Source organism: Eptatretus burgeri, chromosome 17 (genome assembly GCF_056783735.1).
Source record: "Eptatretus burgeri isolate ZD-2024b chromosome 17, Ebu_testis_v1, whole genome shotgun sequence".
Lineage (NCBI taxonomy): Eukaryota > Metazoa > Chordata > Myxini > Myxiniformes > Myxinidae > Eptatretus > Eptatretus burgeri.
The window spans coordinates 12,311,789-12,327,076 of record NC_140977.1 but is presented as its reverse complement, the minus strand read 5'-3'; the positions used below and the strand labels follow the sequence as shown (position 1 = coordinate 12,327,076).

Here is a 15,288-nt window from a genome sequence, read left to right as displayed (position 1 = left end):
CGGCGGGTCGCTTAACCGACCGTGGACGCCAATAACTCAACCGCGTGACCTAGGGTCCTCCTGTCTCGAATCAGGTTACCTAATTAACCATGTGATTTAACCACCGGGGAACCATGCCCTCGGTACTCCTTGTCCAAACCGGATCACTCTACCAACTACGGATCACCTTTCCGGATTGGATGCAGCCGAGCGCCACTGCCAAGGACGTACCGGCGAGAAGGAACGGATTGTTGGGAATAAAGACCTGGCTCAACTTAGATCCTAACCATGCTGGACCAATGGAGGAAAAGAGAAAGGCGAGCTGGGAACATTTCTACAATTATTATTTATTTACAATAAGCGTGGAAAAGCATGTGGCACAACAAAAGGTTCATTGGGGGTGTAATGCAGGGAAAGATGAGAGAGGTGTGGGGTGCGACAATTATACAAGCAACTTACAAAAGCAGACACAGTGCAGACTTGACGCGAGATTAATAAAAGCAACAATCACAACAATAAAATATCATATACAGGCTTACTTAACGGACAGGCGCCAACACTGTCAGACACACACTCATACAAAGTAAACCCAATTGTGAAAGGAACTTTTGCAGCCAGCGAGGAAGGGAGTTGAGGTTACATTTTCTCAGTACCTGAGCGTTTTGGGGGAGGGTTGCTCCGTGGTGTGGGACCCAACAAAAGTTGTGTAGTTCAGTCCACAGCCGCACGAGTGATAATCGTGTCTGTAGCAGGAGCCTGAGTGGTGAAGAGCGGAGTCCAAGGCCGAGAATGGGGCAGTAGATAGGACCAGGTAAGAGGCTTGGTCGAGGTCGTGTCGGCGGGGACCAGTACAGTAGGTGGGCCGTCGAGGCGAGACGTAGGCAGAGCCAAGCCACAGGAACATTTTCACAACTCCTTCAATTCTCCACTTTCCAACCGACTTCTCACACCTTTGACGTTCTTTCAACCAACTCCCACCGACTTCTTCCTTTTGATCTACAACAACCCCCAACTTCTTTCTTTCGATCCACAACAACCGACTTCTTCCTTTCAATCTACAACAACCACCGACTTCTTCCTTTCGATCTACAACAACAACCCCCTCCTCTGAGGATTGCTCCGTACTTTATAGATCCCGGAGCTCTGGGAGGAGCCATGGCGAAGCTGACGTCATTGTCCAATCTGAGCATCCCGATTGGACCGGCCCTTCAATTGGTCCACCTTTCTGCTAACGATTTCTGGTAATGATGGTAACGAGGTGTCATCTGAGTTTCTAGATAATTTGAATAGAGGTGGATTGAGTGTGCCGACTATGTCAGCCGTCTTTTTTGTACATAATGCCTATAATTTGTATGACAAGACTAAAATGCATTGCCGATTTCATTTTGCTGAGCTGTTATCCTCTGTAGATGCACCTTTAGTTAGTAGTGATGCTGCATGTACTACTTTAGCTAACATTCTATTGAAAGCTCATGTCCTCAATGTAAGTGACAAAGAAAAAGCTTTGGGATGCCTCAGGAGGCAAGAAAAGCTCTCCAACTAGTGATAGACATAGACATAGTTGTAATAGGCATAGAGTTGTGACATGCATATAATGTTTACACAATACGATATATGACAATAAATATCAAAGTTTGACAGCTCTACACACTTGCATCTTATTACAATCAGCCATCTCTCACCGTTTATGAGTTAGACACAAAAACGGGCAAAAAATACCAAAATTCAGTAATTTGACCTTGAAATATGACCTTTTGACCTTGAAGATGACCTCAGGTGGTGTTGAAAATGACACTATTGAACTCGCCGTCCTCAAAAACCCCTATATGGATCCCGAGATCGTGTCTCTAGCCCTTCTAGAAGTCATTTTAGCCCCGGGCTCAAGTTGATCCTTCAGACTCAAGTTACAAACCCCGAGCATGGGAGGTTCCAGTCCTTCTCTATAGGAGTCTATGCCTCAAACCCACTACAAATGGACGAATGCAATTTCTTCAAAGGAATACATTTAATGAACATACACAAATATTTACAAAGACAATAATTTAACAGGTAATAATAATGACGGCATGAAATAAATAACTCATACAGTCGAGACCTCGCACACAGACACTCAAATATGAACAACGGGGAAACAAAATAAAAAGAAAAACACCCCTTTTCAAGTATACTTGTACTTAGCTTGGCCTAGAGATGATCCTCGTTGAACTTGGAATGGGGAGCACTTCCACCAGCACGTGCACAAAATGGCACCGTCACTTCTCTCGTGGCAGGGCAGACGTACGCCAGGGAATCCGCAAACAGCTTTCCACACAAAGGCTCAAAAGGTGCCAGCCTTCCTCTTTCCAAAGGTGCCACCTGCCTCGTGCATTCCTCACACCGACCTCATGTGTGTGCTCTGCCGATCTCCTGTTCAATCCAGCCGGAAGCCTTCCACAATCCACACGTGCGCAAGCCTGCCTGCCCTCGATCACTCGGATCTCTCTTTCTATCCCGTTGGAAGCCTCTCAACAACCACATGTGCGACTGATCCCCCCATCCTATGCAGTAGTTGGAAGGAAGCCCCTCACAAGCCACACGTGTGACCGATCTCCCGTCCAATGCAGTCGTCTGAAGCCCCTTGCAATGCACCAGCTTCTCCTCTGCGCTCTATATCCTCCACCTCCGGGGCGTGGCCTGCTCACCCCCAAACCTGGGAAGACGGGGGCTTCTCCTGTTTGTTGTGGTTTCAGGGATGCATTTCCCAGCTTTACTGCCTGGCTTGAAATATAAAAAACGTAGGGAATATCACAGAGGGGAACTTATTCTTCAACATAGGGAAATCATAGGGGGGAACACAGAGGGAATCACGTTCTGGGGAACTTATTCTTACTCGATAAGCTAATTATAGTGCTGCAGAATGGTGGAAGTATTGTGCACTTTTGGTGATAAGCATGAAACTTTGCACAGTTGTAGTGTTTTACCTACTGAACAATATTACATATGGGGCCAACTGAATTTTTTTCCAAGATGGTGGTCATTTTCAAAATGGCCGCCGCCATGGGCGAAATTACCGATACAACCATATAAATGAATATATTTCCTATTATTGGTTGGAAAATTGACCAGAAATGTGAAATGTCACTAACTTTTCCCCTTACGTTTCACATGTTCTTCATTTCTTAACCAAGATGCCTTTCAAATTCAAAATGGCTGCCAAATTTAAAATGGCTGCTACATGATAAAATGGTGACAAACATATGAACGTGTAATGTGGTAATTGTACCATGCATCACAGTTAATGCTCTTCCAGTTAATCTGTGCATATCGCACGCATTCATCAATTCATTCATCCTTCATCTTCTTCTTTCAGATCAGTAATTCCATATCACAGTGCATGCTGTTAGTTGTCGAAGCTGTGGTGGTCGTTGTGTCGTAATCAAAATACCAACAATGGCTAAATCCTTCAAGAATTTAGACCCCAGACAACGTCCAGAAACTCCTTCAACATCTGAATCATCATCATCGCCGATCGATTGGACAAAATGCATTTTGTGTCAAGAGATATCAAAAGAACCACTGCGATGCCCAGCTGATTCAAAGAGGACTGATATTGACATTGGTACACTTTATGATAATCTTGCAGGTAATTTGATAAGACTCAAAGAGCTTCAGAGTCTTCCAGATAATATAAACTTATCAAGGTTAAACAATGGAACAGGAGTTGCTTCAACTCTAAAGTTGAATGCAGCTAAATGGCACAAAAAATGCAAGGATAAGTACAACAATACCAAACTTCAACGGTGACTCGCCAAAAAAGAAAGTCACTCGCTACAGCAGTGGTGGTGCAGCCAGAACATCGCAAGACACTTGCTTCTTTTGTGGTAAAAAATCAGATAAACTCCAAAAGGCATCGACGGAGAAACTAGACAGAAATGTTCGGCGATGTGCAGAAATTGTGCGAGACCATACGTTAGTTGCCAAATTGAGCGCTGGAGATATGATGTCCCAAGATGCAATGTACCACAGCAATTGCTTAAAAACACTCTACAAGAAAGCAGAGTCGGTGAATTGCTCTGACAGCGGAGAAAGTTCTTCTGATAAACAACTGCACGGCATTGTCCTGGAGGAGCTGTTTTCGTACATTGAAGACTGTCGTGCAGAAAGCATGGAGAATGACGTAGCACCGGTGTTCAAACTAGCAGATTTAAATCAGATGTACACTTCAAGACTAAATGACATGGAAGCAGACACATCTACTCGAGAACACTCGACCAGACTGAAAGAACGAATATTAGCCAACATACCAGACCTACAAGCCCACAAGCAAGGCAGGAACTTTCTTCTTGCTTTTCAGGATGACATAGGACTGGCTCTAAAGAGGGCATTTGAAAGTGACTTTGACGAGGTTATCGTGTTGGCAAAGGCAGCTGAAATCGTTCGTAAGGACATTCTGAAGCTTGAAAAGTCTCAATTTATGGTGAAATTCTCCAAGGAGTGTCAGCACCAATCAGTTTCTAAGTCTCTGACGACCCTCGTTGGGATGATAATGGGTGGATCAGACATAGTGCAGCAATCAAGCAATGCCACTGATACCCAGGCGATACTAACTGTCTCGCAGCTTTTACGCCAAAATGTCATAATTCGACGTCGTGAAGGATCCACCTCTCACTACCACAGTGAGGATCGTGAGACACCCCTGTCTACTTACGTCGGACTCCTCATCCATGCCAGGACAAGAAAGCATGAGTTAATTAACAGAATGTATGACCTTGGGCTCTCCGTATCATATGACATATGACAAGTTTGTGCAAGATATGAAGCAGAACATGTTTGTCCTGCAAACTTACGCCATGGTCTATTCACCACAAGTGTAGTTGATAACATGGACCACAATCCTACTTCCACGACCACTCAAGGGGCATATCATGGCACAGGAATATCCCTCTTTCAGCACCCGAACAACGATGTCCATGGAGTAGAGAGACACAGAGATCCTCCGGCAAAGTGAGTCTAAAAAGAAGACCTTATCAGAATTGCCAGAGGAATACACCAGCACACTACCGGCTTCCCTACATACAAAAGAACCAACAGTACCAGAAGTTTCGGTTTTCCCACCTGCTTCATATGAAGGAATGTATGCAGCACTACAGGACAATGCCAGGTGAGTTCAATATGTTCTAGTATAGTAGTAGGACCTCACTTATTGTGCATCGGCCAACACTTATATTTATTTATATTTCGAATACTAGTCGATTATTGTGAATGTGAACACTGAACTGTCGCACTGTTTGTGCTTATATGCTTATTTCTTGTTGCTTTATACAGTAGGTGGCTCAGTCATGTGAAAGACATAGTTGAGTCCCATGATAACACTGTGCAAGATATGGAGGTGGATCTCCTCAACTGCTTAAGCATGGTGGCCATCTTGGATTTCTGCACCATTTTTAAAATTGTTGCATTGTTGAAATTTACAAACATCAATATAGAAACTAACGGTTAAAGAGCATGAAAAATATGAAATTAGTACATTTGAATATTATAAACAAGTCAGAAAGCAGTTTTTTTAATCAGTGGCAGCCATTTTTAATTTGGCGGCCATCTTGGAAAGAAACTGAAATCGCCCCACACCGAGAAATGTTCAGCACATTAAAAGCTACATCTGTGCCAATTTTCATGCTTATCACACAAAATGCGCAATTGGTCTGTTATGTGGCACTATTCTGCAGCACTATTAACACCGCACCACCAACCCTCGTTTGGTGATACGTAACACTTAAGCTCACAGGTTCCCTAACTTAGTTACATCGAGTTGCTTTCTACTCGTCCACGGACCAAGCCACTCCACACAATGATAAATTCCCTATTAAATCCTTCCATCTAATCCCACAACCGTAACGATATTAACAATGTGAATGATTTGTTGCACACAGAACACTTGTCGGGCTTCACTCCTGTATGTATGTATGTATGTATGTATTATATGCTCTGTTCATGTTTTCATGCAAGTAAAGGATTTATGAAAGACAGAACACTTGCAGGGCTTCTCTGCCGTGTGCATTGTTTGATGAGTGAGCAAAGCTGATGATCGACGAAAGGCCTTAAGGCATACAGAACATTTGTATGCCTTTTCTCCCGTGTGTATTCTTTGATGCTCTTTTAATGTTTTCACGCATGTAAAGGACTTATGACAGACAGAACACTTGCAGGGCTTCTCTCCCGTGTGGATTGTTTGATGAGCGAGTAAAGTTGATGACTTACGAAAGGCCTTACGACATACGGAACACTTGTATGGCTTTTCTCCCGTGTGGATTATTTGATGAGCGAGTAAAGCTGATGAACGACGAAAGGCCTTACGACATACGGAACACTTGTAGGGCTTCTCTCCCGTGTGGATTGTTTGATGAGCGAGCAAAGCTGATGATCGACGGAAGGCTTTACGACATACAGAACACTTGTACGGCTTCTCTCCCGTGTGTATTTTTTGATGAGCTTGTAAATTTCCTGATTGACTGAAGGCCTTATTACATACATCACACTTGTATGGTTTCTCTCCTGTGTGTGTTCGTTGATGAATGTACAAATGTGACGAATGGCTAAAAGCTTTATGACACACAGAACACTTGTATTGTTTCTCTCCCATGTGTGTTTGTTGATGAGCTTGTAAATTTCCTGATTGACTGAAGGCCTTATTACATTCAGAACACTTGTATGGTTTCTCTCCAGTGTGTGTTCGTTGATGAATGTACAAATGTGACGAATGGCTGAAGGCTTTATGACACACAGAACACTTGTATTGTTTCTCTGCCATGTGTGTTTGTTGATGAGCTTGTAAATTTCCTGATTGACTGAACGCCTTATTACATTCAGGACACTTGTATGGTTTCTCTCCTGTGTGTGTTCTTTGGTGAATGTACAAACGTGATGAATGGCTAAAGGCTTTATGACACATAGAACACTTGTACGGCTTCTCTCCCGTGTGTGTTTTTTGATGAGTTTGTAAATTTCCTGATTGAATAAAGGCTTTATTACACACAGAACACTTGTATGGTTTCTCTCCTGTGTGTGTTCTTTGGTGAATGTACAAACGTGATGAATGGCCAAAGGCTTTATGACACACAGAACACTTGTACCGTTTATCTCCCGTGTGTGTTTTTTGATGAAAACGTAAACTGGATGAGTGCGCAAACGCTTTGGAGCAAAGAGAACACTTGAAAGGCTTACCACCTGCATGTATTCCTTGATGTTCATCAAAAAATGTTGATTGAGCAAAGGCTTTCGGACGCAAAGAACACTTGTCGGGCTTCTCTTGTGAGTGTAATTTTTGATGAAGATTTAAAGATGATAATACTGAAAATGATTTGTCGCACGCAGAACACTTGTGTGGTCTCTCACTTCCTTGGATACTCTTGAGGGTCTCTGTGCAACTTTTACAACAGCGGTTGTATGACACGATGCTGAACTTGTCAGGTTCTTCACAGATGGACCGATTCATTTGCGGATTGAAAACTTCTGGGTCGAACGACTGGGAACAGTTGGAACAAGAAATCAGTTTCATTTGTTTCTCTGTAAAGACAAGTCACAAAAAGTCGTTAACATTTCAAACCATCAATTAAAAATAGAGTATAATTGACAACTATCTCACGTGAATTAGATTTGAGGAAACACAATATACTGTTACGGGTTTCAGAGACCCCAGGGAGATATGCGAACACATCATGTATCCCTAACCATTATATCCGTCGTAATTCTGTCCAGCTAAATTATCTCTCCCCTCGTTTCAATAGAAAGGGAAATTTGTTGTGTTTGTGTGGATGATTTGAAACCCTTTGTGATTCTTCCCCCATCTCAATCCTCTCGTCCTTTCTCTCTCACTCTCTGTGTCTGTGTCTGTGCAGCGCATCCATGCATGCTTTGCAACACTTTAACATCACACGCAACATTGCAAAACCCCGAATACAAATCCAATGCAACCAACATCCGCATAAAGCGACACAGACCACGCGTACAAATCCAATCAAGAAACTTAATAGAGCAGCACGAGCATGCAGCATCGGAAGATGGGCGGGCCTGCAGCGACATGTCAACAGCTCCAATGTGGGAGCTGGGCTCAGCCAATGGGTGTCGCATGGTCACGGGAATGGACCAGTGAGGAAATGATTCCCATGAAGCTCAAAGCTGCTCAGTCCCCGATCCACACCCATACCCTGGGCCAACATAAACCCATAAATCCAAGGGCTCGGGGCTTGCACGCGTCTGAGGAATTTGAAGTCGAGGCTGAACCTACGAAGCTGAACCTGCGAGGACAAAACCTGTGGGATGAACTGGTTGGTGATGTGCAGCACAGAGCTGACAGGATGCAGAGATTTCTGAGACGTGCCTGCTAAACACACTGATTTACACAATCTATCTCTGGCTTTCCCCATCTCTAATTCATTCATTTTGAACACACAAGAGCATTCAACCATATACCCTCGTTCCTTTTTGGGGACTGAGTTGCTGACTCGTATATCACGCTTTCCTCGAAAGCACAATAAGCATTGACCTGCAGCTCTCCCCACACTGCATACCACATCCTCGAGCCTCCTCTTCTTTCTCCTCCCTTTTTTCACGTTGGGACCATGGACGATGGGCCGGCTTACGTCGGGTGAGTGAAGGGCCGCCAATACGCCCTGTCTGTCTGTCTGTCTGTCTGTCTGTCTATCACTCTTGCTGTTCTTATTTCCCAGAATGATTGAGACACCTGCTGTGTGTAGAATCATGATAAGTTGACTGGCTAAGAGGGCTGATGTGATTTGTGGTAAGAGCTTTGTTTTGCGATGGTGTTTGTCTTGTAAATACGTGCCTTTGCTGATCCTTCATAAACTTCCAGATTGTCTCTCTCCATTGGTTAGACATTGCATGTAACTAGTGACAGGGAGTTCCGCCTTGCTGGGTCCTGACAGGAGTTAGACATAAGGCAACATCCCACTTACGATATCGCTCAGGCATTCTGATTACAGCAGTGGGGGTGTTGAGAGCAGAGTACCCCATCCGGTGGGTTTAATTCGCCGGAAAGGTAAAGTGGAGTTAGACTATGGACCCTGTTTGAATTGAACATCTTCGGCAGTGTCTGTGATTGCTTGGCAAGCCATCGTGCCACGGATTTATCTGTGGCTCATCGACTTCAGGGTCATCGGCTGGGAAATGGGTCCGAGTGCTCCCCTCGCGACCTCCCCAATGCTTCACAATACATTAAATTTTTCAGGACAGGATCTTCAATAAAAAAAAGCTTGCTCCGATGAAGGGTTCACACTTGAAATGGCAGCTTCTCCTTGCTTCTCACAGCAATTATTAAAGTTCAATGAACATTCTCTCAAATTCAGAATGCATTGTTTTCCCTGTTCATTGAAACAATGATGATGATGAATATCATAACAATTTTGATTTTACGTTTCCACCCGTACGATGCTGGTCTTTCTCCGACGTGCAAACACATTTGTGACTTTGGAAGTTCATCAATACAACTGAGATTCTGGGTTTCCACCCATGAGATGCCGCAATTTTCACACACATTCGTGGATTTGGCATTTGCAGTTTGGCCATTGACCGTGTATATAAACTTTGCCCAAGTCATTCACGAACCAGTTGTCCATGACTACAGTTGTGAGAATTTGGGCTCCCACTTGTGTGTAGCTATACATAGAAAATAGGTATGCCAGTAAATCTATACATATAAAAAGAAAAACATGGGTGAACGGTAAACCGTCGTCGAGGTGAAGTCTTGGTAGACCCATTTGAGTATGTCTATTAATTACATCCTGCTTGAATGTGAGTTAGACCGTGAACACATCTATTAATAACTTATTGGACCCGAAATTCGTTGATGAATTGCGGATGATTGGAACATACCTTTTAGTCATGTATGGCCCTTTAGACCCCTTAGACTCGTGAAGACCACCACCCATTGCACTACTTCGACACCTTAAACCTTAAAACTTTTAAACCTGAAGAACCATTATACCTTCTCTGGACACTTTAGACCCCATTACGACTCCTTTGGCCCACTAGACCCCTAAGACCCTACAGAACCTGAAGACAATTTAGACCCTTGCCCATCGTCATCGCCGTTGCCCGTCCCACTACCAGCGGCTGCCGAACACTGGACACGGCTAAGTTTCGTGTTGGGCACCGACAAATAACCTTGTGGCTGCCATATGCTTTTGTGTGACAATCAGGCTGTGGCACGTTCTCGGGACCACCTTGTTCCAGCGCACCTTTTGCAAACTTGAAGGATTCAACAGTATTTTGTGAGTTGTTTAAAGAGCAACCTCCCTGTTGGTCCGAGTGAGTGTGTCGAGCTTCACTTTGGCGAAATTACCCTTCCCGTTCACCTTCGAGATCCAGTAATTGGAAATTTATGACTGATCATCAGCCGCAAAAGGGGCCAAGTTCTTGCAGAGTGTTCCACCACCATGCACTTGCTTAAACATGGTCGTCATATCGGCAACGAGGTGGTCTCCGTTGCACTCGCTCAACAGAGGGAGCAGGATTCGCACTGCCGTGCTGCTCTGCCCGAAGCCGTACCATCAATTTGCCGTAAGAAGTAGAGGTTGCATGCACGGCCGTATTGCTCTGCCCAAGCCTGTCTTGCTCATTTACAACGTGTTTGTAGTTCAAACCTTCACATTGGGGGAACAAACTCAGGCTTCACCTTCGCAATAACACCAGGTCCCACCTCTTTATCCTCGAGTCGACCGACCCTGGACCTGTCATCTGTGGGAGAACCTCACGGGTCAACCGTGTATCCTCCATCATAACCGTTCGTTTGGGTGGAGGTCGAACTGTGATCTTCACCAGAGAGATCTCGGTGGATGGCACACGACCACGTGCCATGTTCCTTCTACCAAGTGCCGACGTTGATAACCATCGTGAAGCCTCATTTGCATATTGCATCACAAAAGCCAAAGTATTTGAGGTCAAAAGGTCAAATGTCAAGCTCACAGACATGAAATTGTCAGTTTCCATCATATTGACGTGACATTTGAATGGAGTTCGCTTATTGGTTCAATAAAAATCAGAACGATCTATTTAGTCATTTTGACAGGTCAACGCTTTCCATGATAACTTCACCCCATTATAATCAAATGTGATTTTTTTTCTTTTTTTTGTGATTTTATTATTGCCAAACCTCAAGAACTTTTCAACATATCAGACTGAAAATTACACAGCTGATTCCTACAAATGTGAAGCAGTAAGAAGTAATATCTGGTCAAACTTAGTCAAAGGTCAATGCCATCCAAAACACGATTGTTTGTCTGTCTGTCCATCTGTCTGTGAGCAGGATATCTCAACAAGTTACAGATAGATTCAGAAGAAACTTGATGGACAGGTTGGGTGTGTGACAAGGACGAATTGATTTGATTCAAGTGACGATCCGAATCCAGATCCACAATTTTTTTTTTTAATCTTTGGACAGATTATAACAAAACTGTATGAAAGATGTGAATGCACAACAAGCTGATTGGATTTTGGTTCAGGTCCAGATGCCAATTCGCCCTATCAGTGGGATACAAAATGTAAACTGTTCAGGCTGGCGGTGGTATCCGCTCTACCGAGCGCCATTCTAGATTCACATGTTTAAATCGCCATAATCTTGTCTTTCAAACCTGTGAAGTCCCAGTAATCTCCCTTGATTTGTGATTTCCAACGCTATTTCCAAAGTGTGTATTCGAGAAAAAGACTTTTCAAACATGACTTTTATGTCTGATCAATCCTGAGTAAAGGCCAGAAATATGAAGTTCAGAAATATTACAAGCAACCAATATCACTGTCTTGTAAAGATAAACAAGACCACGTGGTTGATCACAATTTCATGGATCTGTTATTCCACATAGTTCAGAACAAAATAATTTCAATCGTTAAAAAGAACAAATGAAAACAGGTATAAACAGTGTGATGTGTTCTTCATGAAGCTCAACTTACCCTCGAGTAGCTGAGCAGCTTTGCCGGACTCCTTGGGAGGAGAACCACGTGGTTCCTCCTTTACGTGATCATTTCTCAAAGTATCTTGGGAAGTCTGAAAATAACTTTGGAAAGTTTCCATCGTCCCCGGATGAGCTTCACCTGAAAACCATTTGACACGTTGTTTCTCACTCTGGAAGGTATTTGTGTATTTTTGAACTCTCCCTGGAAGATTATTATTTTCATGATTATTGTTGTTCTTTTGACCTTTCACAAGCGAGGAGTAATCATCAATGAACTCGGACTCCACCTTCACTTCCACAATAAAATCTGAAGAAAAAAAAAACACATCCCATTCAACTTCAATTTTAAATAGCGAAGTCCTTCCAAGGAAACCCCCCCAAAAAAATAAATCACAATACAGCTCTGGACAGCAAGTGTTCACTTTTCAACCTGAAAAATATTGATTTGAAACCGAATACAAAATAGAAACTCAATGATCTGACCTTCTGTTGGTCAATATAGAGCCAGTGGTTTTCTACAATCATGGAAAAAGGATGGAATTCACGGAATCCCTGCCTTGACCACAAAACTCCTCCACTTCTCCCTGTCCTCAGCCATCTCCCTCTCCACTCTCCAACCACTCCCACCTTATTGATATCTGTCGTCACACAATCTTCCCATCTCAATAATCAGTTTATCTCTTTTCCTCCGACCTTGTTCGCATATCCTATCCGCTCTCTTTGCCATTCTCTCTTCCTAACGCACTTCAGCCGGCTTTTAACCAATTTCCTGTCAAGCTCATCTGCACACAGATCTCCTCCTTCATGGGGGAAAAAAATGACAAAGTTTGATTGCTTTAATTGAAACTCGTTGATCAGGTGTAATAGTTACATTGAGTGACCGACATGGTTGCAATCAGTAACTAGAGGGGGAGCACTCGGTAGAGTACAAAACGTCCGCCGCCAACACTGCTGGGTCAGTTAAGTGAACCTCATATCCTATTCATTGTAGGTCAAAACGGATCAGACTCTACTGAACCACGATTGAATAAACGAAACTAGATCGACGCGCATGTAGAAATGGCAAAAAAATAAAATCTAAATTTTTTTGAAAAAAAAGGTGCAAAATTTCTTTTTTTTTTGAGTTGGAAATCACTTGAAACATGTAGAAATGCAAAAACAAAAATTCAAAAAATTTTCAAATAAAATCGAAATTTTTTTGAAAAAAAAGTTGCAAAATTTTTTTTTTTTCCTCTAACAATTTTTTTCTTTTTTTGGTTGGAAATCACTTAAAACATGTAGAAATGCAAAAATAAAAATTCAAATATATTTTTAAAAATTGGCCGCCATAGCGGCCATATTGGACTTTGGACCAAGATCCTTGGACCATACCTAATCCCCCCACCAAGTTTCGTCGAAATCCGTCCAGGCGTTTTTCCGTGATACTGTTCACAAACAAACAAACAAACAAACAGGGGTGAAAACAGTAACCTCCGTCCATCTTCGATGGCGGAGGTTAACAAAACTCGGTTACAAGACTCAGTCTTTTGCATGTCATTCATCTTGGTGATTCCGATCTAAATATGGAAGCTTATTCAAATGTTTATAAACAATTAAGATCACCCTCGGAAATGTCTGCCAAGCTACTGATAATGAAGGGAAAGGGTTCCTAGTTGTCCAATAAGTGTGGTAATGGTACGATAATTCAACCTCTTGTACGACGTACGATCGATAATTGTGAATGTACGATAATTCTGGCAATTCTGAAAAGTAAAGTACTCGACCTTCAATTTTCAGTTTAAATTTCAGAACATTTTTCTCAAACTGCTGGACAGAATATGACCTTCTCCGGCACACCTGACGCAGCATTTTTCACGCAGGCGTAACATCACGTAAGCACGTGCACAGAGACAAACTGAGCAAAGCAATACACACGTTCCTTCCGAGTTCCCACTTCCGAGCACATGTCAAGTTCGGGTTAGGGCGAGGATTAGGATCAGGGTTATGGTTATGGTTCGAGTTTCATCATTTAGGTGATATTTAGAAACAAATGACATCACAGTGGGCAGGTGAATTCATTTAGTTCAGAAAGTGGTCGTATGTTGGTCCACGACTAAAAAGTAAATGAATTAGAGCATAAATAAGGAGAAAATCGATTATTTTAAATATGATTTACTCATTACATAATCCACTGAAACATTAAAATAGTCAGAATCTGCTTCCTTGACAAAAAGTAACTTGGAAATGTATTTTAAATTATTAATTTATCTTTTAAAATAATACTTTCAAACATGCCTCTGACAACCCACAGTTGATATTCTCTGCATTAACTTTATGACATTTCAGTCGAGCTCAACCGTCCACAAGGTGACATCACAGAGTGTTGAAAGTTATCATGCAACATCACATTTATCTCCTCTTTCCGAAAATATAATTTCCCCCTTTAATATTCAATATGAGGAATTTTTGATCGGTTTATTCTGAGACGATGAATAATATAGCACAACACGCTTCCATGTTTTGATTTTGTTTTTTAAAGGCTGTTTATGTAGCTAAGGTGTAATCATATAACTCTCATGCATCGATTCGTTCATAAAGGGAAAAACAATCACAGCGGAGGCTGTGTCCAGTCAGGGAAAATCAGGAAGTAACAGCATTGACTTTTTCGAGAATGACGCAATGAATCTACAATGGTCGACTGTTGAAAATTGAAATGTCGCTGTGCATTGTGGGTTAACGCCGGTTAAAAAAGTTTTTACACGTGATTCGTGGGAATCGTATGATTTAATTTCTGAAAATACGATAATTTTGAGGATCGATATTTCCAATCTTCAAATCTGGCAACCTTGCGAAGTGAAATGCGCATGCGCAGAGTCGCAGCAAACTCCGCGGTGATGCTCATTCTCAAAGGTATATTGGTAAGAACGTCCACTCAAAGCTCAAACCATTTTGTGTGTGTGTGTTTTTGTTTATTTTAGTTCCATTATGAGCCATAAAACACGTCGACTTACAAAACAAAAAAAAACACGGAGGAGGCTTCCTGGGTATGAACCAAGCAGCAGCAATAATTCCACACGTACACCGTATGGCACCATGCTACTGAATTCAAGGACGTAGAATCCATGTCATGAAAGATACAAAAGCTCTACTTGCTTTTCTTCCTAATTTACCTCCTTTTACTCGACTAGGCACATGTACGTGCGATCACAGGCTCGGAGCACAGCGGCACTTTGGGCGTTGTATAACTAATACCTTTTCTAATGTGGGGGAAAAATTTATATTAATGTATTCTAAATTGTAACAAATGAAGTTTTAGAAATGTAAGTTTTATGCTATAAGTTGAATTAGCTGTCCTTTCTGGCCAAGAGACTTTAGCCCTAAATGTTGA

The 15,288-nt window shown here is 42.4% G+C and overlaps 1 protein-coding gene across 9 annotated transcripts in view; it reads right to left on the bottom strand.

The window, feature by feature from the left end:
* The window catches only part of LOC147009331 (uncharacterized), a 77,323-nt gene that overhangs the window by 49,144 nt on the left and 12,891 nt on the right, over nt 1–15,288 (bottom strand). For 4 of the 9 annotated variants that reach the window (XM_085861821.1, XM_085861819.1, XM_085861823.1 and 1 more), the window contains 2 exons: nt 11,920–12,228; nt 759–7,521 (listed from right to left, as the gene is read on the bottom strand). In XM_085861821.1, coding sequence (XP_085717947.1) covers nt 5,948–7,521; nt 11,920–12,228 — 1,883 coding nt within the window. In that variant the 3' untranslated portion in view covers nt 759–5,947. Of the gene's footprint in view, nt 1–758; nt 7,522–11,919; nt 12,229–15,288 lie in introns of those variants that run through there. The other 5 variants (XM_085861820.1, XM_085861822.1, XM_085861824.1 and 2 more) reach the window with 3 other exon arrangements.